The sequence below is a fragment of the Saimiri boliviensis genome, chromosome 8 (assembly GCF_048565385.1).
Source record: "Saimiri boliviensis isolate mSaiBol1 chromosome 8, mSaiBol1.pri, whole genome shotgun sequence".
NCBI classification, from domain to species: Eukaryota; Metazoa; Chordata; class Mammalia; order Primates; family Cebidae; genus Saimiri; species Saimiri boliviensis.
In genome coordinates this window covers 2215571-2243556 of record NC_133456.1, presented here as the reverse complement: position 1 = coordinate 2243556, position 27986 = coordinate 2215571, and the positions used below count along the sequence as shown (strand labels likewise).

The 27986-nt window shown below is 41.3% G+C and overlaps 2 protein-coding genes and 1 long non-coding RNA gene across 6 annotated transcripts in view; 2 read left to right on the top strand and 1 right to left on the bottom strand.

The window, feature by feature from the left end:
* Positions 1-7703, bottom strand: part of LNP1 (leukemia NUP98 fusion partner 1) — a 55978-nt gene extending 48275 nt beyond the window's left edge. For 2 of the 4 annotated variants that reach the window (XM_074403550.1, XM_039477657.2), the window contains exon 1: positions 4-7703. The gene's annotated coding sequence lies outside the window, so the exon portion shown is untranslated. The remainder of the gene's footprint in view (positions 1-3) is intronic. The other 2 variants (XM_074403551.1, XM_010331397.3) reach the window with 1 other exon arrangement.
* A 105-nt stretch (positions 7704-7808) lies between these two features.
* The window catches only part of TOMM70 (translocase of outer mitochondrial membrane 70), a 39412-nt gene continuing 19234 nt past the window's right edge, over positions 7809-27986 (top strand). The window contains exons 1-5 of the mRNA XM_003943538.4: positions 7809-8610; positions 21887-22060; positions 22529-22655; positions 24376-24485; positions 27446-27594. Coding sequence (XP_003943587.1) covers positions 8287-8610; positions 21887-22060; positions 22529-22655; positions 24376-24485; positions 27446-27594 — 884 coding nt within the window. The 5' untranslated portion in view covers positions 7809-8286. The remainder of the gene's footprint in view (positions 8611-21886; positions 22061-22528; positions 22656-24375; positions 24486-27445; positions 27595-27986) is intronic.
* LOC141585314 (uncharacterized) lies at positions 8658-17461 on the top strand. The gene is made up of 2 exons (XR_012518698.1): positions 8658-9735; positions 12744-17461. It is a non-coding gene; the product is annotated as an uncharacterized LOC141585314 (long non-coding RNA).

Below are 27986 nucleotides of genomic sequence, written 5' to 3'. Positions count from 1 at the left end.
TACCTCTGGGCCTGTAGTGGGGCTGGCAGGACAGCTCTGAAGATCTCTGAATTGCCGTTGGGGTCAGTCTTCCCTTTCCTTGAAGAATAAAGTATTTCCAGAGCCAAATAGTTCTATAGTCCCATCCTGATAGCTTTCCTTCATCCGGTCTCACTCTCTCTGTCTCCTTTAGTCTTTAGTCTCAGCTGGCAGTGTTTCTGCTGGTAAAATCCCATCTCTATTCTTGGCTTGGCTTCTGATGAGATGGCTGGTTAAGTCCATGAGTTGTACCCACGATCTCTTTAGCAAATGGTTGTTCAGCAACACCTTTAGTTTTCTCTTCAAAACAAGTGTTCCCTCTCTCTCTCTCTCTCCCATATATATATATATTTTTCCAATATGGATAGACAGAATTTCCTAAATCTCCATGTTCTGGCTCCTTTTTCCTCAACCATTCTTTCTTCAATTCACCTCTCTCCTCTTATAGTTTACTATGAGCAGTAAGGAGGACCCAAGGTGTACCTTTGATACTTTACTTAGATATCTCCTCTGCTATGTATCCAATTTCATCACTTGAAAGTGCTACCTTGCACAACACTAGAATGCAATTCAGCTATATTCTTTGCTACTTTATAATAAAGATCACTTTCCAGTGTCCAACTGTCTGTTCTTTATTTCTATCTGAGATCTCACCGAAATGGCCCATAATATCCACGTTTGCACCAATATTCTGTTCATGTATTTATGTATTCTCTAAGAAAATGGAAGCTTTGTTCCTAGCTCTCCTCTCTACTTTCTGAGCCCTCATCAAAATTGCCTTTAACATCCATATTTCGGCCAACACTTTGTTCACAGCAATGTTGACTTTTTCTAGCAGGTACCTCAAAACTCTTCCAGCCTGTACCCATCACCCAGTTCCAAAGCTAATTCCATATTTTTAGGTATTTTTCTGTTATATCAGCACACCATTCCTAGTACCACAATCTGTATTAGAGTTCTTCAGAGAAATAGGACTAATTATAGATAGATGCGATAGACAGACAGATAGATAGATAGATAGATAGATAGATAGATAGATAGGTAGATAGGTAAGATATGTACATATATACATTTATACCTATATATTTAATTAAATATATACAAATATATATTTAGGTTGGGTGTGATAGCTCATGCCTGCAATCCCAGCACTTTGGAAGGCTGAGGTGGGTGGATCACAGGTCAGAAGTTTGAGACCAGCCTGGCCAAGATGGTGTGTGTGTGTGTGTGTGTGTGTGTGTGTGTGTGTGTATGATGGAGTTTTGCTCTTGTCGCCCAGGCCAGAATGCAGTGGTGCGATCTCAGCTCACTGCAACCTCCACCTCCTAGGTTCAAGTGATTCTTCTGCCTCAGCCTTCCGAGTAGCTAGGATTGCAGGCACCCGCTACCCCACACAGCTAATTTTTGTATTTTTAGTAAAGACAGGGTTTCACCATCTTGGGCAGGCTGGTCTCAAACTCCTGACCTTAGGTGATCCACCCATCTCAGCCTCCCAAAGTGCTGGGATTACAGGCATGAGCCACCACACCCAGCCTATTTATTTATTTACACAATTATGGAAGCTATAGTCAGCAAGCTGGAGACCCAGAAGAGCTGATAGTATATTTTCAGTCTGAAAGTCAGTAGGCTCTATACCTAAGAAGAGCTGATATTTCATTTCAAGTTCAAAGGCAAGGAAAGACTAATATCCCAGCTCAAGGAAATTAGGCAGGAGGAGGTCCCTCTTTTTCACTGGAGGGTCAAATTTTTATACTTTTTGGGCCTTCGATTGATTGAATGAGGGCCAACCACATTAAGGAGGGCAATCTCCTTTACTCAGTCTGCCCATTCAAATATCAATACCATCTAAAACACCCTCACAGAGGAAACTAGAGCAAGATGGTAGAATAGGACTCTCCAGCAATTTTCCCCCCAGAGAAACATGAATTTGAACAACTATCCATGTATAAAAATAGCTTCACAAGAGCTAAGGAAATCAGGTGAGAGATTACAGCACCTGGTTATAGAAGAAAAGACACATTTAAGGGGGTAGGAAGAACAGTTTTACATTACCCATGTCACCCCTCCCCTAAGACCAGGCAGCACAGCATAGAAAAAGATATACTGTCTGCTTGGGAGGAAGAGAGGAAAGTAAACTTAAGACTCTGCCTTGGATACAATACCAGGCCTGTCACAGTAAAATTCAACACTGGGCAGAATCCCCATGGCCCCTGACTTCAGGCCAGTAACTGCAGACTGAGACTAGACCCGTTCCAGCATCAGCTGGGAAACCATAGACCCTGTGAGACAAACTTGAGTTCCAGTCCACATCACCATCAGCCAATTACAGTGGTCCTGGGCTCCAAATAACCCATAGCAACAGGCAGGCCTCGGTGGCTGCAGGCTTCAGATGTACCCCAGTGCTGCACTAGCCTTAGTAGCTATGGGCTTTGGGTGCACCCAAGAGCTGCACCAGCCTCAGCAGCCATAGGATTCCAGCCCAGTGCTAGGTCAGCAGCTTCCATGGCCATGGGACTGTGCTGGCCACAGTAGTCCTGGGCTTTGGGCACTCCCTAGAGCTGCAAGGGCTGGAGTGGTCACAGGCTCAGAGACCACACCAAATGACCTGCCTAGAATCTCTGGACAGGGTTACTGTTAGATGATGTTCCCAGACAAAGCCAGGCTGTGAGGGCTAGAATAAGTAACTGTTTCTTCAATGCACACACAGTGATACATGACCACAGGATCAAGAACAATCAGGGAATGATGACTTTACTGAACAGACAAAATAAGATGCCAGTGACTGACCCTAAAGAGACAGAGATATATGAACTATATGCCAAGAAAATAAAAATGGCTGTTTTAAAGAAGCTCAAAGAATTTCAGAAAATACAGAGAAACAATTCCGAAAAATCAGGAAAATAATAGAATAATATATAATAAATAATAAATGAGAAATTTAACAGAGAAATTGAAATAATAAAATCAGACAAATTTTAGAGCTGAAAAATACAATGAATGAAAAAATGTAACAGAGAGCATCAACAGCAGGACTGATCAATCAGGAGACAGAATCTGTAAACTTGAAGATTTATAGCTTATATGAAAATATACAGTCAGAGGAGAACAAACAAAAAATAATGGAAAGGAATAAAGAAACTATAGGATTTATGGGATGGTATCAAAAGAGCAAATAAGCAAGTTACCAGCATTCAAAAGGGAGTAGAAAAAGATAAGGTTATAAAAGGCTTATTTAAAGTCGTAATAGCAGAAAACGTCCCAAACCTGGAGAAAGATATATAAGTACCCAAGTACAGGAAGGTCAAAGATTTGCAGTCAGATTTGATCCAAATAAGACTACCACAAGACATATTATAATCAAACTATAAAGATCAAAGGCAAAGACAGGATCCTAGAAGCAGAAAGAAAAAGGAAACAAGTAACATATGAGGGAGTTCCAATATGCCTAGCAGGAGATTTCTCAGCAGGAACCTTATAGGCCAGGGAAGAGTGGTATGATATCCACCCGCTTAAAATATCACTGAAGCAGCCCACCAGACCTTCCAATATGCCTAGCAGGAAGATCCTTCAGCAAAGTGCTAAAGGATAAAAAATACTGTCAATCAAGAATACTGTACTCAGCAAAACTGTCATTCAGAAATGAACATGAGATAAAGACTTTCCCAGTCACACAAAATCTAAGAGCCTTCATCACCACCAGACCTGTCTTACAAGAAATGCTAACGGGTGTTCTTCAAGGTGAAAGAAAAGGACACTAATGAAAAACACAAAAACATCTGAAAGTATAAAACTCACTGGTAAAAATAAGTACAGTCAAATTCATAATACTCTGATACTATAATGGTAGTGTTTAAATACTGTAATGGGGGTGTGTAAATCACTTATCTTCAGTAGGGCTAAAAGATAAAAGTATTAAAAATAGTAACAATAGCAACTTGTTGGTGGACATGCAATAAAAAAAGATGTAAATTCTGAAACTGAAAGCACAAAATGTGGAGGCAAGGAAGGGGAGTTAAAGTGTAGTTTGCGTATGTGTATATAATCCAAGTTAACTTGTTATCAGTCTAAAACAACCTGTTATATTCATGTTTTTATGGAGCAAAAACCTACAATGGATACACTAAAAATAAAAATCAAGGAATCAAAAACATCACCACAGATACATCTGTAATGTTTAAACAAGTATCTGGGTATCTCATGGCCTAGTCCAACTGACACATGAAATTACCCATCACATAATCTATCTTCTGGGCTCTGGCTATACAAAATGGAAAAAGTTTCTGTCCTCATGGACTTTACAGCCTATTGAGGGGATCACATAAGTAATTTCTTTTTTCTTTTTTCCCCATAACCAAGTGTATACTTGAGAGTTGTTGTTGTTGTTGTTGTTTTTGAGATGGAGTCTTACTCTATCAACCAGGCTTGAGTGCAGTGGCACGATCTCGGCTCACTGTAACCTCCGCCTCCCAAGTTCAGGTAATTCTCCTATCTCAACCTCCCAAGCAGCTGGGATAACAGGTGTGCGCCATGACACACAGCTAATTTTTGTATTTTTAGTACAGATGGGGTTTCACCATGTTGGTCAGACTCCTGACCTGAGGTGATCCACACACCTCAGCCTCCCAAAGTGCTGGGATTACAGGTGTGAGCCACCACACCTGGCCCACATAAGTAATTTCTAATTCTGCTAGGTACTAATATTGTAGACCAAGGAAAGAGGTGTATGAAGGGAGAAATGGGTGGGCAGAAACATTGAACCTTATAGTGAAAGTGAAGAGGACCTGAAGTCTTTGAGCTCAAGAGTGAAATTACAGTTATGCTATAGGAAGAGTAATTTGATATCAAAGTTCAGGGTGACACATAGAAGAGAGGCACTAGAGGTAGAGAACTTATCTCAGAAGCAAGCAAATATAGGATGTAGGGAACATGAAGGAAACGAATAAAAGAGAAAAAAGAAGGGAATGTGATGGTATTCGGAATTGAGGCCTTTGGGGAGTGATTAGATCATGAGGGAGGAGCCCTTAAAAATGGGATTAGTACCCCCATAAAAGAGACTCCAGAGAACTTTCTTGCCCCTTTCCACTATTTGAGGACTCAAACAAAATTTGTAGTCCTCAACCCAGAAGAGGGCTCTTACAGAACTTGATCATTCTGGTACACTGATCTCAAACTCCCATCCTCAGGAATTGTGAGAAATATATTTCTGTAGTTTATTAGCTGAGTAGTTTTATGGCATTTTTGTCATAGCAGCCTGAACTATGATGGGAAGAAACTATTTATTGAGAATCTGTTATGTGTTATACATACTCTTAGTTTTCACATATATGAACTAAGAAATGTCAGGAGGTGTGAAAAGAAAACTGTAAGAAAGATACTACACCAAAGTTGATTTTGTTGAAGACTTTACAGCTAATTTTGTGTTTATGTGTATATATGAACACAACTGCCTAATCATTTGTGGTTGGGTAGGTAAGGCTGAAAAAGAGAGAGGTCTAAAAAGACCTATGGTTTCAAATATGAGTAACTGCTAAGGTAATAATGGTATTATGAGAAAAAAAGGATAACACAAAGAGAAAGTATGAGTGGGGTAAGATACTGAGTTACATTTTTGGGAAAAGTCAGGAATCCAAGCAAAACTGCTCAGTAAATAGCAGGAGATATAGGACTAGAGGTAAAAAGAGAAGCTGTGCAAGATATTGGTACCTGAAGCAATGAAATTTACTTTGGTTACTAATGGAGAGACTGAAAATAAAGAAGACATATTCTTAAAAATTCTTCACTTGAGGAATTCCATCAATTAGGAAGTAGAGGAGAAAATGACAGAAAAGAGCAGCATAGGGTACGGAATGGAAATGAGATATTTATCAAAGTATAAAAGTAACAAGAACAGATCAGATTCATTTACTAATGCCAATCTTAAAAACAAAGCCAAACAAAATTAGGCCTTTAGAGAAGTATTAACCTAAAACACGTTTCAAGAAAATAACACCAATTCCCTTTGGAGAGGGGAACTGCACCTGAGGGCAGGGATTAAAGGAAGACTTCACAGTAAACTCTGTAACTTTTGGAATTTAACCATAACAGTGTATTGCTTACTCCAGTAAATAAGAAAATTTTAAAAAACAAACTTTAAATATGTTCTAGTTCCTATCAAGTTTGTCATTGTTAACATTCTACAATCCTTCAAGAGGCCACAGAAAACCTGAAATTTCAGAAAAACAAAAACAAAACAAAACAAAACAAAAACACCGAACTTCTGTTCTGAAAAAAGCAGAGATTATATTAAGGGGCAGAAAATTTGCCTTTGGGGATTGGGGATCAGGAGGGGAGAGAAGCCGATTGCCTGCAACGATCTACTCAATTCCATTGCTATTTTCAGCCAATTTTTTTTAGTCTGTTGCTAAGAAACCCTATTGCTTGAAGGCAATTTACTAATAGGAACTTACATGAAGCAGGAGAAACCCGTGATCCTGAAATACTTTCAAATTAGGCCATTCTATTTTAATCAGTCCCTTTTGGTGCCACTCGATAAAATACCTCCTTTCAATCTTTATGTGGCACTACTGTGATGTTGTTGGACTTAAAAGCAAAACGATCATTTATTAAATTTTAATGGAAGGCCTCTGCAACCAGCGTATCAGAAATGGAGAGCCATAGTTCCGATTTCCCATTAATATTGGTTTTTTCTTCACGAAAATACCGTGGGTTTCACACAGTGCCCTGCAAGGTGATTTTTAGAGTTTAAGGGATCTGGTGCAGAGCCCGGGAAAAAGCGGACGTGACAGCTGTTACAGACACGGAAGCTATTCATGGAATCCCGAGCAGGGAATGAGAAGGGAGGAGGCCTGAGACGGCTACTGCCGCACGGCCGGGCGGGGTGTGCGGGCCGGAGCGCGCGGTGGGCCGGGGTGTCACGCGGACGCCAGCGCCAGGTGCGAACACGCCGAGGAAGGCCCCAGGCCGGCGGGAACCCCGAGGCTCCGCGCGTCTACCAACTCAGTTTAAGGAAGCCCTAAGGAGGCCGGGCGCGGCGGCTCACGCCTGTCATCCCAGCACTTCGGGGGGCCGAGGCGGGCGGATCACGAGGTCGAGAGATCGAGACCAGCCTGGTCAACACGGTGAAACCCCGTCTCTACTAAAAATACGAAAAATTGGCTGGGCATGGTGGCGTGTGCCTGTAATCCCAGCTACTCAGGAGGCTGAGGCAGGAGAATTGCCTGAACCCAGGAGGCGGAGGTTGCGGTGAGCCGAGATCGCGCCATTGCACTCCAGCCTGGGTCACAAGAGCGGAACTCCGTCTCAAAAAAAAAAAATAAATAAAAATAAGAAAAAGAAAGTCCTGACGACGTCGCTGCCATCGCCTTCCTCACTGGCGCCCACGAGGGCCGCAGCGGCCGCGCTCGGGCCGTTTCGCCTGCCGCCCGCCGGGACCTCCCGCCTCCCGCCGCCTTCGGCCCTCGCTCCCTGCCCTGCACCCTCCGCTTCGGCCGAGGAAAATCTGGCCACGGCCGTGGTAAGAAGGTCGGCGACACGCAGGCTTCTTGGGCCGCGCTCTTTCCTCACACGTGCTTCAGAGTCCTTCCAACCCGTCGGCGTCCCCGACGCGCGGGCAGAACACCGAGCTAACGGCCACCGGCGAGCAGCGCCCGCGCGGCCGTCACGGGAGCCCCGGTCCCCCGGGCGGCTCGGCCCGCGCCCCGCCCTACGCCCCGCCCCCGCCGCACGCCCCGCCCCCCGCCGCGCCAGCCAATAGCCTTCACAGCTCCTCGGCCGGCCCGCCCACTCCAGTGCGGCGGGCCGCCTTCCCCGCCGCGCTCCGCTCTCCGGCGCCCCAGCACGCTGCCTACGCGCCCCTCCTCGGCGTCACGAGGCAAACGGCCCTTGTGCCTTTCTCTCCAGAAGGTAAAGGGGACGACGCCAGCTGCGACGGGACTCCAGAAGTGAATCTCCTGAACAGCGGCGGGGCGGAAAGAAAGGAAAAGGGTTTCGGGGGACTCCGGCTCCCGCCCTCGCTGTCCCGTGACCCGGAAGTGGTTTCTGCCGCTCCTCTCCCGCTGCGGTGGGGACTGGAGGAGGAGGACGGCGCGGTCCGGCCCGGCATGCTCCGGGCTTCCGGCGACCTCTGGCCCTTTTCTGTCGTCCGCCCTCTCTGCCGAGCGTGCTCTCTCGCTCGTTGCTTCCCTTCGGTCCCTCGCTCTTCCTTCGCACGCTGCTTGGTGACTGTGGCGCCCGCGACAGGCAGGGAGGCGGCGGCGGAGGACACGCGTCATGGCCGCCTCTAAGCCCGTGGAGGCGGCGGTGATCGCGGCCGCTGCGCCGAGCTCCGGGAGCGGGGTGGGCGGCGGGGGGACTGCGGGCCCGGGCACGGGGGGGCTGCCGCGATGGCAGCTGGCTCTGGCGGTCGGGGCACCGCTGCTGCTGGGCGCGGGCGCCGTGTACCTGTGGAGTCGGCAGCAGCGGCCCCGCGAGGATGGAGGCCGGGGCGACGCCGGCGGCCTGAAGCGCAACAGCGAGCGGAAGACCCCGGAAGGCAGGGCCAGTCCGGCCCCGGGCGGCGGGCACCCCGAAGGCCCCGGCGCTCACCTGGACATGGTGAGGAGCAACCCCAGGCCGTAGAGGTGGAACGTGGCGGGCGCAGCTTCTCCGTGGCGGGTTGTGCCGGCGAGGCGGCGGCTGCCGGGCGGCGGCACAACGCGCGGCTCGGGCAGGCTCAGCGCTGGCTGCGTGTGCAGGGCACAGAGTAGCCCGATGGCGGGTTACTGGCATTCTTTGAGGGTTTCCTTTTGGTTTCTGAAAAAATTTGGCTCTTCTCAGTGACACAGCATTTATCCCTAGCGGTGTAGGTGGGAGGGGGGCGTCCGCAAATACGACGCTTGTGTTTAGTAAGTGATGGAAGCTGAATTCCATGAGCGATTGGTACATCGTGCTGCGAATCGTTTTCGTTATTTCCGAAGCCTGCAACTTAATCGGTAAGAACCGTTTAATAACGAGCCACTCCCCCTTTTGGAGTGTGTTTTTGCAAAGCGCGGGGTACGTGGGCAGCTGCAGTGGCGGTTAGTTGACAAAAGCAGAACAGTAAAAAAGCCAATTAGGTGGCTTTCTACATACCAAAAGGGAGACTAGACAGGTACTAAAGAGTGAGATGGTGTTGAGTGGCGTTTGTTTTACAGCCTCCGAACCGTAAGCAGAACTGTCAAGCTCCCAAGGCTCGTCCTCTCTCAGGACCTCCGAAGCCCCTTTGACTGCAAGCCCTCAGCGCCGAGGTGTCCCTCTACACTCCAGACCCCCTGGCCTTTCTGTCTCAGAAAACGCTCTGCATTGCCCTGTCCCCTCTTGTTGCAAAAGAGTAACAGCCACAGCAGTGCTGACCACACTTGGCTGCACACAGCCCCAGCTCCAGGCCTGCATACACAGACACACACACACACACAAAATGCGAGTGACTTCTTAAACTTTTTGATGGAACATCTTAAACTCAGTTTTTCTATTTCACCTGAAAATGTACATGACCAAGCCTAATATGAATGGTACGGATTCTGATGTTCGGCCGAACATTGGAGTATTTAGTGAACTGCTTTGTATGGTTTTGTTGAACTGAATGTTAAATCCTTTTGGTATCTGACAGCTGTGCAGAGAATTAGCCTGGCCGCATTTGACAACACTGGGATTGGTTGTGGTGGATTTTATCTGGGTCTGGAGTTGTTCAGTGGTACCAAAGTAAGTCGTGGTCAGAGAGACCTTTGGTCAAATATCTCAGTTTTATACATATGTATATACAGTTGGTCAAGTAACTTGTAATTGTATCCAAGTGTATACACTTAAATATGTATGCAAGTCATTTCCATCTGACACTATTCAGGTCGAACACATTTTTACTAGGATGTCAAATTAGCTTTAAAGGAAGTTTTGGTGTAGGAGTGAACAAACTACTGTAGTATCTACAGTGTGTGAGGCATTCTGCTAGGCCATGAGAGAGCCGTATGATCTTTCGTATGAGAGAGTGAAGTGTTGCCTATTTTCTTAAGATCGAAAAGATTTATCTCTAGATAGTAGAGAATCTATGGATTCTGAGAACTAGGATTTGTAACCTTTATAGTAGGCTCTCCAGCATTGTTACTTTGGGAGAGTCATTTTATCTCCTTGACCTTAGCATCATCCCTGTAGAATAAGAGGGTTAAAATATTAGATCTCTTCTGTTTCTTCCAGTACTAAAAATTGATAATTCTGATTATGATCATCCATAATAGCTACTGCTGCTATTAAAAGCAGTTATCAAGAAGATTCTTTGAATTATCACGTGTGTTACATCATTTTCAGATGTCTGAAATTCTCCAGTCATTTTCTACTTCACTTGGTAATTTAGTTTTAATCATGGAAGAATAGTGGATAAAATGAAAGATACATAAAAGTTCTCAGTTCTATAAACATCAAAAATAAAGATAGTTTCTATACATGAAACTCGATTTTTGAGATGGAGTTTCACTCTTGTTCAGGCTGGAGTACAGTGGTGAGATCTCACCTCACTTCAGTCTCTGCCTCCTGGGTTCGAGCAATTTTCCTGCCTCAGTCTCCTGAGTAGCTGGGATTACAGGTGCCCACCACCATGCCCGGCCAATTGTTGCATTTTTGGTAGAGTTGGGGTTTCACCATGTTGACCAGGCAAGTCTCGAACCCCTGACCTCAAGTGATCCACCCGCCTTAGCCTCCCAAAGTGCTAGGATTACAGGCATGAGCCACCACACCTGGCCAAAACTAGATTTTAACATTTCATTATAGTTTCAACCATCCCACCTCATCCCAGGGGTTCTGTACCATTGGTAATTGATAGACAAATCCTTTTCAGATTTTAGGTTTCTTTAATTCTTCTTTTCTGCTTTTCCACATTGTCTGGATCAACACTGATGATTTTTAAATTTCATGGTATTTCATAGTTTTTGTTTTACAAATAACGTTTTATTCACCTGACTGCTGTTAAAAATTAGAATTTTTTTTTTAGATGGAGTAATACTCTGTCGCCAGGCTGTAGTGCAGTGGTGCCATCTTGGCTCTCTGCAACCTCCGTCTCCCAGGTTCAAGAGATTCTCTTGCCTCAGCCTACCGAGTAGCTGAGACTGCAGGCATGCACCACCACGCCCAGCTGATTTTTGTATTTTTAGTAGAGACGGGGTTTCACCATGTTGGCCAGGATGGTCTCCATCTCTTGACCTCGTGATCTGCCTGCCTCGGCCTCCAAAAGTGCTGGGATTACAGGCGTGAGCCACCGCGCCTGGCCAAAAATTAGAATTTAAGATTGGATTCTTTATGCAACTTGAACTGCTTTAAAATGGTTTGATTTTGACCGTAAATAAAATAGGGCAAAACACTTGTGCATACCATTGTTCATCTTGTGGAATTTGTAGGTTTACACCTGTAATCTTTGAATTACTGGATTGTTCTTTAGTAAAGCACCAGTAAGAAGATCTTTTTTATTTTGATTTTGATTTTATTTCTTTGATGGAGTCTTGCTCTGTTAATTCAGTGGCGTGATCTTGGCTCACTGTAACCTCCACCTCCCAGGTTCTAGCAATTTCTTCTGCCTTGGCCTCCCGAGTAGCTAGAACTACAGGCATGCACTAGCATGCCCAGCTAATTTTTTGTGTTTTTATCAGAGACAGGGTTTCACCATATTGGCCAGGATGGTCTCGATCTCCTGACCTCATGATCTGCCCGCCTCAGCCTCCCAAAGTGCTGGGATTACAGGTGTGAGCCACAGCACCTGGTCTCGATTTTTCGAATGGAAATTTGTATCTTAACTGTTGGTAACCAGTAAATATTGAAAGAGTACTTTTGTCTTCTTTTAATAGTCTAGTCCTTAGAGTTATTATTAAACCATCTAAATGTAATTGATCACTAATTGTAATTTCTTATCTGTGGTTGGAGAAATTGCTGTACGTTTGAATAGCATCTCTAAATTGGCAGCCTCAGTGGGTTTCACTGATTTCTGGAAGCATTTGCTAATCCTGATGTCCAAAACCCACCTGAGCAATGAATAAATAGACAAATATTGTTTGTTTAGGGTTTGATATCAGCAAGTAGAATGGAAAATCTGTGTTTTTGTCTTTTGTCTTACGTTTACCTTAATGCAAAATGATCTAATAGAATTACTGGGCTTCTGTCTATTGGATTTGAGATTTTCCTATATAATTAGAGTGTACATTTACCTTTTTTCTGGGCTGGCAAAAACTTGTAAAGCAAGTGCAAAGGATATTCATAGTTGTTTTAATTCATGGGAAGATTAGGGTTTATCACTGAAGAAAACCATTTAGTCACAGTTGATGGTGCCTAAGACTGAGGTACTTACAATATTAGATTATATTTCATTTTGAACCATTATTATAAAATCCACCCTGATGTGCCATTTTGCTTCAGTAATTTTTTTAAACTTGAAGAATTAAATTTTTTTTTAATTGTAAGACTTTTTTGAAGATCATATCATCCATAGTGCTGCTCAATCTGTGGGCTTTTTAGTCATCACAAGGGACCACTGCATGTATATTACAAGCATGATATCCTATCTGTACCAATATCCCAGACACTTCTTTTTCAAATATCCTGTGATTTAAAAAAAAAAAAAAAAAAAGCACTTATTTAAAAGCATTATTGACTTCATAGTAATTTTTTGTTCAGTTGTTATTTAATCTGATGGTTTAAAAAAATGCATTCATTCTTGTATTCACATTTAACAGGACACAGAGGTTATCCCACGTGAAATGGTCAGAAGCCAATCATCTAAGCCAGCTTACTACGATAGTAGGAAGGGGAAGATGTGCCTACACATTTTTAGTAAAGTGTCAAGGACTGCGTCATCTGTTGTTATTGGTCATCTTATTTGAAGTAAAATCATTCTCTCCCCCAATTGATCTGTTTTGAATCATTAAAAAAAAAAAAACAAAAAAACAGGGTTAGCAATGACATGCCTCTCTAAGTTAACACCTGTCAATCTTAATCCTTGGCAGTATTTCACATTGTGCTCTGAATGTTGTAACTTTTCCTGTTGCTTCTGAGGTACTAAATTTTCCTGATGGAAAAAAAGAAAATCCTGTTACCACCCTCACTGGTTATTAGTTTCCTTATTACAACACAGAGGTCATTTCAGAAACTTCAGAGACAAGTTTCTGAAACTGCTCTCTACCTAAGCACACCACTATGTGATTTTATAACACCCTGGACTTTTCGCTTTTGTAACACTTACCACGTGATACTAGAATTGCTCATTCCTGTTTGCTACTATTCTCTTGAATCTGTGAAGGCTGAGACTGGCTCTATCTTGTTCACCATTGTATTTTCAGAACCCAGAGTAAGTGCATAGCAGGTGCTGAATAAATGAATTTTTATTTTTTGACTAATAATTAAGAGTTCCTTTGACATCCGTAAGTTTATGTTACGTGTTTGTGTGTATGTATGTATAAATCTCACAGGTGGTATATTTTTTCAAATTTTCCAGCCTTTCATTTTTGTTCTGCCAGTTAATGCTGGATTCCATGTAAATCTTTGTGTGTGTGTGTGTGTGTGTGTTTTTTTTCTTTCTGAGTTGGAGTCTCACTCTGTCACCCAGGCTGGAATGCAGTGACGCAATCTCCGCCCCCTGGGTTCAAGGGATTCTCCTGCCTCAGCCTCCTAAGTAGCTGGGATTACAAGTGCTTGCCACCATGCCTGGCTAATTTTTGTATTTTTAGTAGAGACAAGGTTTCACCATGTTGGCCAGTCTGGTCTTGAACTACTGACCTGAAGCAATCCACCTGCCTCTCCCTCCAGAAGTGCTAGGATTACAGGTGTGAGCCTCTGCGCCCGGCCCCGTGTAAATCTTAAACCTCATTTGGGCATACTTTTTGTCAATCAGTTGATTTTTGTATGACCTACAACCATAATCCTGCAGAAGCAGTCATTGTACAAGTATGTTCTTCCTAGATAAAGAGTTATTATAATGTACTAGGTGGGGTTGGTTGTAGATTTTTAAAATTTCAAGACATGAGATGAGAAAAGACTTCCTCATTACCTTAGATTTTCTTTATTAGGTTTGAATCTTTATTATCTTAGGCATTGTTATCCTAGGTTTTATTTATATGAAAGTAACAATTGGTTGGCTGGGTGCAGTGGCTCACGCCCGTAATCCCAGCACTTTGGGAGGCTGAGGCAGACGGATCACCTGAGGTCAGGAATTCAAGACTGGCCTGGCCAACATGGTGAAACCCCATCTCTACAAAATACAAAAATTAGCTGGCCATGATGGCAGGTGCCTGTAATCCCCAGCTACTCAGAAGTTGAGTGGGGAACAATCCCTTGAACCGGAAAGGTGGAAAAAAAAAATAGTAACAATTGGTCATTAAGTTCTGAAACATTGTTTCTCATAAAGTTAGTGTTCCAGAGTTATTTAAGTTGCAATGAGCTGAGATCATGCCATTGCACTCCAGCCTGAGCAACAGAGTGGGAAACAAAAACAGAAAGTAACAGTAGGCATAAGTATTGAAACACTGTTTCTCATACAGTAAGTGTTCCAGAATTATTTGCTACTTCTGCAAAGCTGTGATTCAAATATAGTATGTGCTTTTTGAGTTTGAGAAATTTAAGAGAATAAAATCATTTTAAGAGAAATATCAAACCACCTCAGGTATATTTTAACTGGATATAAGTGTGTCATCATGGTGACAAATTAATAGCCATTTTATTTTCTCACACACAGATTAATGTGCCTAATTCTACCTCATTTTCTTTCACAATGACTACATGGGATCATCAGGTTAATATTTTATAAATGCTGAGAATTTACAATAGTTTTCTTATTGCCAGATGTATATCATTGGTAGGTTTTTGCAATGTAGTCATGCAGTCATGCCACAGGACTTGTTTTTAGAGGTGGGTGCTTTTTTGATTTTCTTTTCTTTTCTTTTTTCCGCTTTTTTGATTTTCTGAGCGTCTATGTGTGGGCTAATCCTTTTAGTGTTATTTTTCTTTCCTGGAGTACTTTCCTGACCGTCTTCTCTTAGTCATTTTAATTCAGAGCAGATTCTCATAAGTAGCCTTCACTGACTATCTTACACAAAACCTGATTTTCTTACTTTGTATTCTACTAGATTTACCTGTATTTGATTTACCTTAATATTGTAGCTTTCATTTCAAAATGTAACCTGTTTTCTAGAGTAGATCTGGTGTTGACAAGAGCTGAGGGGCATATTCCTGGGTTCTGCCTTGTTTGGCAAGTATCAGTACTCTGAAAAGAGAAAATATATATATATATATATATTTTATTTCAGTAGCTTTTGGGGTACAAGTGGTTTTTGGTCACATGGATGAATTGTATAGTGGTAAAATCTGAGACTTTAGTGCACGTATCACCCAAGTGTACATCGTACCCAATATGTAGGGTTTTTTTTTTTTTGTTTGTTTTTTTTTAAATCATTCACATGCTCTGGCATCGTCCCCCCTGAGTTTCCATAGTTTATTATATCCCTCTGTATGCTTTTGTGTACCTGTAGCTGAGCTCCCACTTTTAAGTGAGAACATATGGTGTTTGGTTTCCCGTTCCTGAGTTACTTCACTTAGAATAATGGCCTCTAGTACCATCTAAGTTGCTGTAAGACATTGTTTCATTTTTGTTTGTTTTAATGGCTGAGTAGTATTTCATGTGTATGTATACCACACTTTATCCACTTACTGATCAGTGGGTATTTAGACTGGTTCCTTTTTTTTTTTTTGAGACGGATATTTGCTCTTATTGCCCAGGCTGGGGTGCAATGATGCAATCTCAGCTCACTGCAACCTCCACCTTCCAGGTTCAAGTGATTCTCCTGTCTCACCCTCCTGAGTAACAAGTAGCTGGGATTATGGGCAGGCGTCATCACACTGGGCTAATTTTGTATTTTTAGTAGAGACAAGGTTTCTCCATGTTGCCCAGGCTGGTCTCAAACTCCTGACCGCAGGTGATCCGCCCACCTTGGTCTCCCAAAGTGCTGGGATTATAGGCATGAGCCACTGCACCCAGGCAGTTCCATATCTTTGCAATGGTAAATTGTGCTGCAATAAACATACACGTGCTGGTGTCTTTTTGATGTAATGACTTCTTTTCCTTTGGGTAGATACCCAGTAGTGGAATTGCTGGATTGAATGGTATTATCTACACCTAGTAGTGGAATTGCTGAATCTAATGGTAGATGAATTTTAGTTCTTTAAGAAATCTCCAGGCTGGGCACTGGGGCTCACGCCTGTAATCTCAACACTTTGGGAGGCCTAAGTGGGTGGATCACCTGAGGTCAGGAGTTCGAGACCAGCCTGGCCAATATGGTGAAACCCCGTCTCTACTAAAAGTACAAAAATAGCTGGGTGTGGTGGTGTGTGCCTGTAGTCCCAGCTACTCAGGAGGCTGAGGCAGGAGAATGGCTTGAACCTGGGAGACAGAAGGTTGTAGTGAGCCGAGATCGCGCCACTGCCCTCCAGCCTGGGTGACAGAGTGAGACGCTGCTTCAAAAAAAAAATTCTCCATACTGTTAGAAAAGATACAGTGTTTCTCAGTGTTTTCTTAGGTGTATTACCCAAAGTATTTACTTTTGATCTTGTGTTTCACTTGAATAATTTTGGATTTATATGTATGTGTATATGTAGTTGCTACTTTTTACTAATAATTTTTTGCTTGTCAGCTAAAAAATTTACCAATTACCTAATAAACAGTCATGCATCACTTAACAGTAGAGATGTGTTCCAAGAAATGCATCATTAGTTGATGCATTAGTTGATTTCTTCAAGTATCTTGATGCAAACCTAGATGGTACAGCCTACTATACACCTATGCTATATGGCATAACCTATTGATCCTAGGCTACAAACCTGTACTGCACTTTATTGTGTTGAGTACTGTGGGCAGTTGTAACACTGTGGTAAATATTTGTGTACCTACATATAGAAAAGGTACACTGAAAATACAGTATAAAAGATAAAAAATGGTACACTTGTATACCATGGCACTTAACCATGGAGCTTATCAGACTGGAAGCTTCTCTGGGTCAGTGGGTGAGGGATGTTACTGAATGCTACTGTAGTATACTGTTTAAACACTGTACCCTTAGGCTACACTAAAATAATTTGTCTTCGTTAACGTTAGCTTACTGTAACTTTTTTACCTTCTGAAATTTATATTTTTTTTTTACTTTTTTGTGATAACACTTATTTAGCTTAGCGTACAGCTCCTTGGAAGGCTACGGCAGCAGAATTGCATAAGTTCAGGAATTCGATGCCAGCCTGGATGAATAGGGAGACTGTCTTTAAAAAAAAAGAAAACACCACGCTTAGCTTGAAACACAAGCACATTGTACAGCTTCACAAAAATATTTTTTCTTCTTTTTATCCCTATTCTGTAACCTTTTATTAAATTTTTTTTTTTTTTAAATTTTTGACCTTTTTTGTTAAAAGCAAAGACACAAACACATTAGCCTAGGCTAGATGTGTCAGAGTCATCAGTATCCCTGTCCTCCACATCTTGTCCCGCTGGAAGATGTTCAAGGGAATTAACATGAATAGAGCCGTCGTTTCTTACGATAACAAACCTTCTTCTGGAATAGCTCTTGGAGGACCTGCCTTGAGGCTGTATTATAGTTAACTTAAAAAAGGAATATACGAACATAACAATAAAAGTATAGCATACGTATAGTAAGTACATAAACCAGTAACATAGTTGTTTATTGTCATTCTCAGTTTTTATTTTTATTTTTTCCTGAGATGGCATCTCCTGTTGCCCAGGCTGGAGTGACACCATCTTGACTCACTAGAACCTCCAACTCCCAGGTTCAAGTGATTCTTCTGTCTCTGCCTCCTGATAGCTGGGATTACAGGCACTCGCCACCACACCTGCCTAATTTTTTTCTATTTTTAGTAGAGATGGGGTTTCACCCTGTTGGTCAGGCTGGTTTCAAACTCCTGACCTCAAATAATCCACCCACCTCAGCCTCCCAAAGTGCTGGGATTACAGGCCTGAGCCACTGCACCTAGCCTCAATATATGCTCTTCTTGTATACAAGTGTGGTAGGTTTGTTTACACCACCAGCACCACAAACAAGTGAGTAATGCGTTACAATGGCGGTGACATCACTAGGCAATAGGAGTTTTCCAGCTCCATTATAGTCTTACGGGACCACCATTGTATATTGAGTATGTCATTGACTAAAACATTGTTTTGTGGCACATAACTGTACATTTTCATAATGGAATTTTAGCGTTTTGATCAGTAATAGTTCTTTTGCAAGACTGACGGTTGTTTGTTTCCTACACTGGCCTCTAGTATGGCCTTCAGGATAAAGACTACACTGTTGGTTATTGTATGGTGGAATCACATCAAGTAAAATAAATTCAATTATACTTGCTTGGCAAAAAGAAAAAAAATTATGCTGATGATTCTGTTTGCCTTTAACTTTAATGACCTTATGCCTTAGAGCCAGTAGTACATGAGACAGTGATACTTGAGTGTGTTTCCTTTGGTTCTCTCTGTCTTTTTTTTTTTTTTTTTTAGATGGAGTCACACTCTGTCTGCCAGGCTGGAGTGCAGTGGCGTGATCTCCGCTCACTGTACCCCCTGCCTCCTGTGTTCAAGGGATTCTCCTCCTCGGCCTCCCGAGTGGCTGGGAGTACAGGTGCCCGCCACCACTCCCGGCTAATTTTTCTATTTTTAGGGACGGAGTTTCACCAGGTTGGCCAGGCTGGTCTCAAACTCCTGACCTCAGGTAATCCACCTGCCTTGGCCAAACTGCTGGGATTGTAGGCATGAGCCACTGTCTAGCCAATTGAGTTTATTTTAAACCTTTATTAGATACATGAAGATTCGTGATTATTGTGTCTTTTTGGCAGATTCTACCTTTTATCAGTAAAACTATCCAGACATCATCTGATACTATTGAGTGGTATTTTGTCTGATATTGCCTTTTTTAAATTTTTATTTTTTAATACCTTTCACAACTTTTACATTCCCTTTTTTAAAAAATTGTTTGGCCTTATTGTGTCATTTTGTTTTACATCATGCCTTATAGCCAGCATGTAGTTATTTTTGGTTTTAAACAATTTGAAAATCTTTCAATGAAGGGATCTAAATTACCCACAGTTATTGTTACTGTTGACATGTTTAGTGATTACTGCCATATTTACTCTACTTTTTTGTTTTTTATTTTACCTTCCTTTCTGCTGTTTGATGTATTGGTCATTTCCCTATTTGGGGGGTTATTTTTAGTGGTAAGGAAGCTGTATGTTTCTATTTCTGTTCTTGTGTTCAACCGCAAATACTGGTTTGGCTAGGTATAAGACTTTAGTCACAAATAATCTTGCTTTAGAACTTGGAAATTGTTAATTGGTTTTTAGTACCAAATGTTGGTGACAGTCTGGCACTGGATTATTGTCCTTCCTAAATAGTTTACGATTTTTGTTGTGAAATTTCACCATGATGTATCCAAAAATGCATGTCATTTTTCTTCAACTCCAAGAATTTCTCTGATTCCTTAGATTGTTTTTTTCCTATTCCTTTCCTTTTAGAACTCCAGATAGGCAGTGGCATTTAATTTCTCCAAACTTCCCCCCTCCCTATCCTCTGTTTCCGCAGCAGTCTGTCAGGTTTCCTCCATTCTCTACTCGTTAATTCGTTTGTCAGCTATGTCTGTTTTAATATATGCCGATATGTTGAATTAATTGTAATAATCTTTTTTCATTTTCAAGATTTCTAATTGGTGCTCTTTAAAAGCAACCATTTTTTAATGATGGCAAGATAGCCTCTGATTTTTTTTTTTTTTTTTAACTAAAATTTTTTGTTTGCTTGGTTTATCCTGCTTTCTCAGGTACTACTTTTCTGTTTGAGTTGGGGGCCCTCTTTTCTTATATGTTGGCTTTCCTTTACTGTTAGTAATTCTGTTTTGTGTGCTCTCTTGAAAGACAGAGGCAAGGTGTGCCCTGTCATTGTCACTTGTGTCTTTTAAGAGTCTGGTCTCAGCCAGGCACAGTGACTCACACCTGTAATCCCCGTGCTTTGGGAGGCCAATGAGGGCAGATCATGAGGTCAAGAGAGCAAGAGATCAAGACCATTCTGGCCAACATGGTGAAACCCCATCTCTACTAAAAATACAAAAACTAGCTGGGTGTGATGGCATGTGCCTGTAGTCCAAGCTGCCCAGGAGGCTGAGGCTGGAGAATCCATTGAATCCGGGACGTGGAGGTTGCAGTGAGCCGAGATCACATCACTGCACTCCAGCCTGGTGACAGAGTGAGACTCATCTCAAAAAAAAAAAAAAAAAAAAAAAAAAAAAAAGAGTCTGGTCTCAATGTCTCTATGCTGTCCAGGCTGGTCTCGAACTCCTGAGCTCAAGTGATTCTCCTGCCTCAGCATCCCAAGTATCTGAGACTACAGGTGTGTGCCATAGTACCTGGCCACTTGTCTCTTGAGTATAGAAGATCCCCACTCCTGAATGACACAGCCCTACTCTGATGTGATTTCTGCGTCCTCTGGTGGAGTGGGAAGATGTTGAGGTTGTCTCAAATGCAAGTTTTCTAGCAATCGCCCTGATGAATGCCCCCTAGAGCCCAGAACTACATAAGGGATTCCTAGTTTTGCTTTATTGTGGGTGTTTCGTGGGTGTTTCTGTGTCAGTCCTGTAACAGTCTCTGTTATTCCTGGCACATAGTCATAGTCCTGAAACATATGTATCCTTGAAATTTAACTTATGTTTCAAAGCTGTTGGAAGATAATTAAGTCTGCTGACAAATGGAAGATTTTAAGTTCATCTATTAATTTATATGTGCTTGTCTTGGTTCCTTTCATCCTCCTACGTCAGCTTTTAAATATGCATTCTTGTTGACTCTAGTTAGCTTAAAGTAGCTATGTAATATTCTGAACTTAGATAGAGCTCCCTAGAAATCCTTTGCACAATAAATCTTTTAAAAACCTTAAAGTGCTACAGCCTTTTTGGAAAAGTCTGAGTGTTTTTTGAAATTAAAAATAGATAATCCTCCAGCCTAGGCAACATGGCAAAACCCCATCTCTACTAAAAATGAAAAAATTAGCCGGATGTGGTGGTAACCCTAGCTGCTTGGGAGGCTGAGGCAGGGGAATCTCTTGAACCCAGGAGGTGGAGATAGCAGCGAACCAAGATTGTGCCACTGTACTCCAACTTGGGTGACACAGAGAGAGAGAGACTGTCTCAATTGAAACACACACACACACACACACACACACACACATACACACACACATACACCCCTTTTATCGGGGCATGGTGGTGTGCACCTATAATCTCATCTGCCTAGAACATGGAGGTTGGGGGATTGCTTGAGCCCAGGAATTTGAGACTAGCCTGGGCAGCAATATAGCAAGACACCTTGTGCTTTTTTCTTCTTCTTCTTTTTGTAAGACCAGTCTCACTCTCTCACCTAGGCTGGAGTGCAGTGGTGTGATCTCAGCTCACCTCAGCCTCTGCCCCCTGGGTTAAGCAATTCTCATGCCTCAGACACCCGAGTAGCTGGGACTTGCAGGCGTGTGCCACCATACCCAGCTATTTTTTGTATTTTTAGTAGAGATGGGGTTCCACCATGTTGGCCCGCCTGGTCTCAAACTCCTGGCCTCAAGTGATCCGCCCACCTCAGCCTCCTAAAGTGCTGGGATTATAGGCATGAGCCACCATGCCTGGCCAAGATAGGCTTTTTGACTCAGCAATCCTACTAGTAGGAATCTATTTCATGAAGATATTTGTATGAAGCAACTTACATTGTAAACAGCCATTCTGTCCTGCTGTTATCAGTTTATTGTTTAATCACTGTGGTCTGAGTCTGTGAATGTTGACTCGTGTTTGATAACTGTTTTCTCTCATTTCAGAACTCTCTTGATAGAGCCCAAGCAGCCAAGAACAAAGGCAATAAGTATTTTAAAGCTGGAAAATACGAACAAGCTATTCAGTGCTATACTGAGGCTATTAGCTTGTGCCCTACAGAGAAGAATGTCGACCTTTCTACATTTTATCAAAACAGAGCTGCTGCCTTTGAACAGTTGGTGTGTACCCTGGGTTGTTTCTTCTGTTGCGTTTGTTGCTTTTTATTTGCTTAAAGTTTCAGTTAATGCTACTCAGATAAAGCTAATACAGTTTTTGGAAGTTGTTTCAAAATTATGGGATATCGTTTTTATTTCCATTAATTTGCAAAACTTTCTAAAGAACAAATTCTGTAGTTTTGCTGACTACAGATACACGCCAAAGTTAAGTATATTTCAGATTTTATAAAATTAGATAGTATAGAAAATTAAAGTTTCTGGTGACCCTAGTCTACTCAACAGTTTGAGGCTATTTCTTTAACTTTTTGACATTTATATGAGTTTTGTAATATATTGCAGATATCAACTCTTTGTATTAGGAACACTTTTTTTATTTTAGGACTTTAAATACTTAGCCTACTACATTTAAACTGATTTCTATTGAACAGTACTTCCTTTAGTGTGACTTTTTAAAAATACTTTCAATTACAGCAAAAATGGAAAGAGGTGGCACAAGATTGTACAAAGGCTGTTGAACTTAATCCCAAATATGTGAAAGCTCTCTTTAGACGTGCAAAAGCCCATGAGAAGCTAGACAATAAGAAGGAATGTTTAGAAGGTGAGGGTAATTTTGTGTTTACCTATGAAAATTGCTTAAGATTTTGTAGACATTGGTAAATGTATATGAAACTGCCTTGTGAGTACAAGAATCAGTTGTTTTTAGAAGGTGGACTCTTTTGCAATTAAGACTTTGTCTTCTAGTTTAAATTAAGATTGCCGATATTTAAGTATTGTCTTGTTCTCAACTGTGGAATTAAATGAGTATTAAGATCTGGAGTTTATATACTACACATTTTAAACTTAGCAACTAATGAGCTTTAGTATAATTCTCTGAATAAGGAATTCAGAAAAGACATTTTAGCAAGTGATAGTGTTTCTAAGATTCTACATATTTCACTTAATATGTATAAATATGTGAAATAGCTTTGAGATGAATCGTTAAAAAAACATTGTTTTTTGCCCTTGGTGTTTTCAAGCATTATTTAATACCCAATTGGAAATTACTGTTTTATATATAACTAATTTACACCTAATTGGAAATGATGTAATTGGTACAAAGCATCAAAATGATTTTGACATTCTCAGTAAATGCCATAAATATTCTGTGGCCTCTGAATGCCTCTTTATCTGCTTCCAAAGCTGCAATTAGAGTATACCTCTGGCCTTTAAAATACATTCTTCTAGGTGATGTGAAGCAAAACCAAAATATAATTTTCTACAGTCTAAAAGTTCTTCCCACTTCATATTTAAGTCTGCTTTAAAAGCATCAGTAAGGGCCAGGCGCGGTGGCTCAAGCCTGTAATCCCAGCACTTTGGGAGGCCGAGGCGGGTGGATCATGAGGTCAAGAGTTCGAGACCATCCTGGTCAACATGGTGTGACCCCGTCTCTACTAATGGTGCAAAAAATTAGCTGAGCATGGTGGCGCGTGCCTGTAATCCCAGCTACTCCGGAGGCTGAGGCAGGAGAATTGCCTGAACCCAGGAGGCGGAGGTTGCGGTGAGCCGAGATCGCGCCATTGCACTTCAGCCTGGGTAACAAGAGCGAAACTCCGTCTCAAAAAAAAAAAAAAAAAAAAAAAGCATCAGTAAGATTTAGCCATTATTATTATTATTTTTAAAAATAACATTATATTTTAAAGGAAAAGGCCCCTTTCTTAAAAAAAAAAAAGAAAGTGTGGATTAGCAAATGTGAGGGTATTTTAAAAGGGATGGTCATTGTTTGAGTGCTTTGAATGAAAGGTTGAGAGGTTAAGGAACTGTTTATCTTTTTAATTTCAAACCACTGCATGCATCTTGAGCTGTGACATAACCAGTTAAAAATGGTATTGAGGCAGATTTACTTGAGACCTCTGTGACAAGATGGCTTTGGAGACAAGGAATAACTCTGAGGCCTATAAAAACACCAGGCATGAGAGAGCCACACTATGCTGATATGCCTTAGAGTTGTTAGCCAGAAGAGAATTCCTGGATTCCTTGTTTTCTTTGCTATATATAGAATGTTAGAGTGGTGAGGAACATCAGAAATCATGCAGCATAGCCCCTTCCATTTCACAGGTAAGGAAAGCAAACCCCAGGGAAGAGGAATGACTTTCCGAGCTTTCAGTTTGGTCTTAGAGTATATAAAAGTAGGTATTAAGAATCAATTAATTGGAAATGAAACCGTCCCATTAGGCCAGGAATTTAGTTTGGCTTTTCTGTAGTTACATTGTACCCATTTGATGCTGCTGACCGTCTTTGCAATAATTTTGTATTTACTTGTGTGTTTTTCATCATTCTAGATGTCACTGCTGTGTGTATATTAGAAGGGTTCCAAAATCAACAAAGCATGCTGTTAGCCGATAAAGTTCTTAAACTCCTTGGAAAAGAGAAAGCCAAAGAAAAATATAAGGTAAACTGACCTGAGTTGGGGAATAGAGGGAGTACTCTGTACTCTGTAGGGTATTTTCCAGTTGATGCTGCTTAAGCTTAGACATAGTGGTAATGGCAACAGCTGAAATTAGAACTGGGTTATATTTCTTCTTCCTATTATCTTAGGTTTTTATGACTTGTCCTTTTTCTTTTTTTTTTTTTTTTTTTTGAGACGGAATCTTGCTCTGTTGCCCAGGATGGAGTACAGTGGTGTGGTCTCGGCTCACTGCAACCTCCGCCTCCTGGGTTCAAGCAATTTTCCTGCCGCAGCCTCCTAAGTAGCTGGGATTACAGCACCTGCCGTCATGCCTGGCTAATGTTTTGTATTTTTAGTTGAGATGGGGTTTCACCATGTTGCTCAGACTGGTCTCTAACTCCTACTCCTGACCTCGTGATCTGCCTGCTTTGGCCTCCCAAAGTGCTGGGATTACAGGTGTGAACTGCTGCACTCGGCCTGGCTTGTCCTTTTTCAGTAAGAGTATGTGCTCTGTCCAGTACTGTGCTTGGAGAATATTGGAATTCGTCTGTATTAGGGGTTGCCACACTGTAGCCCATAGGACAATTGTAGTCTGCTGCCTGTTTTTACAAATAATGCTCAGTCACATGTTGTTGTTTTCAGCTGCCTTTGAGATACAACAGCAGAGTTGAGTGGTTGTGACAGACTGTATAGACTGCAAAGCCTAAAATAATTGCTATCTGGCCTTTTACAGAAAAATATTTGCCACCTTCTATATTATTAAAGTTTTTAAAGGTATACTGTGTAAGAGAGCATTAGTTTTAGGCTATTAACAGGTAGTTTAATTCAACAAACCTTTAATAAAGCTGTATGTTTGGCATTTTGGAGGGATGGGTTCAAAGACATGGCCCTTGCCCTTACGGAATTAAAATGTAGTAAGAAAGACTGACTGTTAACTATGTATAAAAACATGCTGTAATTAAGTGCCCAAGGGGAGACGTAAGTAAAGAGAGTACCATAGGCATCACTAAACATCACTGGAGAGTCACTGCTAAATCTCCCTAATAACGAGGTAATTGTTCCTTTTTCCTTGGTTTTTTTCTTGAATTGATTTTAGTAATCTGTGTGTATTTTTAATTTTACATCTCTGAATGTTAGCTAAGTGAAACCATTAAAACGGGTTTCTTCACTGCAGGACTTTAATAATCTATTAAGGTGTGTTGTGAATCTCTAAGAGGGGTATAACCGCACTGGTTCCCAGTTTCTTTCTCTCTTTTTTTTTTTTCTCTGTCACCCAGGTTGGAGTGCAGTGGTACAAGCTTGCTCACTGCAATTTCTGCCTTCTAGGTTCAAGCAATTCTCGTGCCTCAGCCTCCCAAGTAGCTGGGACTACAGGCGTGCACCACTACACCTGGCTAGTACTTTGCACTTCAGTAGAGATGGAGTTTCATTTTTACTCAGGCTGGTCTCAAACTCCTAAGTTCAGGTAGTCCACCTGCCTCAGCCTCCCAAAGTGCTAGAATTACAGGCATGAGCCACCATGCCCGGCCCCAGTTTCTTTAAACTATGAATTTTTTTTCTCTTGAGCATCTCATAAGACTGGTGTTGCTCAAAATTAGTTTGTAAAACACCATGCTGGAGTCCATAAATTGAGTCTTGAAGGAACCTGGTTTCCTTGTACATAGTGTGGAATAATTAGACTACTTGGATTGCAAGATGGTAAGAAAATATAAAATACTGTATATTTGCATAGGTTACAGATCAGTTTCCACATTTTTTAATCTGTTTGTATGTTACTTTGTGAATCACAAAATACCTTCCATATTGTTTTGATTATTTTTATAACAACCCTATAAGATAAATAAGACAAGTATTTCAGTTTCCATTTTAGAGATGAGAACACTGATACTAGAAGTTTAATGCCATGCAAAATATCACATGGCTAGTAAGTGGCAGAACCAGAATCTGCATCCTGTTGCTTTGATACTTAAGTCCATTACTTTTAACAGTTTATTTTCATTTTAAATTTATAACCCTGTATGGAAGGTAGGGAGGGGATAGCTTCGTTGCTAAGCTGAAGTAGGAAACTAAAAAACATTAATGATTTACGTAGCTTCAGGTTAAGTGCTATTTAAATTTCTATTTAAGCTTTTCCCCTAAAATGGTAAATGATTGCCACTGTGTATTTCTTCTCAGACTATATTTAGTAAAATACTAAAGTTAGGCATATTTATCACTTGATTAGGTGACCATTTGACTTAAAATATTTTATTATCCTAAATTAAAACAAAATGACTCTCTCCCCAGAGAGTGCCCACAGATCAATATGGGTTTTCTTTTAGACTTCCTTTTTAGTTCTCTTTCCATCCCACTTTCATCTATCCTAGATTAGATAATTTACTTACAAAGCCAGTTCCTTTTTTTCTTCCTTAACAGTACTGTTATTTCTTACACATAAAAATCCCATGTTTTCATTAAATTCTTAAGGCTGAATTTTGTAGATAAAGGATTCAAAATATATTATGAGGGCCTTTTGGGTGTGTTATTCCTACTTTATCATGATAATTGTGTTTCGGGAGGAATAAAATACTACCATAATTGTGAATTGGGTTGCTATGCCACAAATAAGTAATCAAAACAGGAAATGTGATTTCAGTATGGTTTTCAGTGGCACTTACCTGTAATGAAGATCTTTAGATGAAAGCCCATGGTAAATGGGCTTAATACATTCAGCACCTGTCTAAGATGTGGTGTTACATCTTTGTAGAGGAAACAGGCTCTCATTTAAAACTGGCTTTGAACAGCTGGGACTGGCAGCTCTGCCTTTTCCACTGTCTTTTGTTCTGTGGCTTGGAGCTTGATCTTTAGTTACTTTAAAATAAGAATCCAATTTTCGTAACAGTTATTCTTAGTGTTCTAGAATATACCTGCTTCTTTGGTTAGTATTTCCCATTCTGATGTCTTTAAACATGACTAAATTTCAGAATCGTGAACCTCTGATGCCATCTCCACAGTTTATCAAATCTTACTTCAGTTCTTTCACGGATGATATCATTTCCCAGCCCATGCTTAAAGGAGAAAAGTCTGATGAAGATAAAGACAAGGAAGGGGAGGCTTTAGAAGTGAAAGAAAAGTAAGTATGTCATGTATAGTGTCTGCTTAGTGGTGTTTTGCCGCTTTGAACTTTCCCTAGGGCCCAGATGGGTTCTGAGCCATCTCACAACAGCAACTATCTATCTGCAGATACACAGAGATAGATAGAAATATAATTAAAAATTATATAATGTTATTGTTATTATTAAAGACACTTTTCTTTCTAGCAACATGTGTCTGTTACTTCTCTGGTCACTCAAGGTTTTACTGCCAGGAGTCTACCCTGCTTTTACTAAAGGTCCTACATGATCTTAAGAGGACTCCCATTGAATCCAGTGGCTGACTGTGTTTGAATAGAGGCACTAACTTGAAAATAATTGTGTAGCTCAACATGCAGATGTTCTGGTGCAGGTTTAAGTTTTTAATTTATAA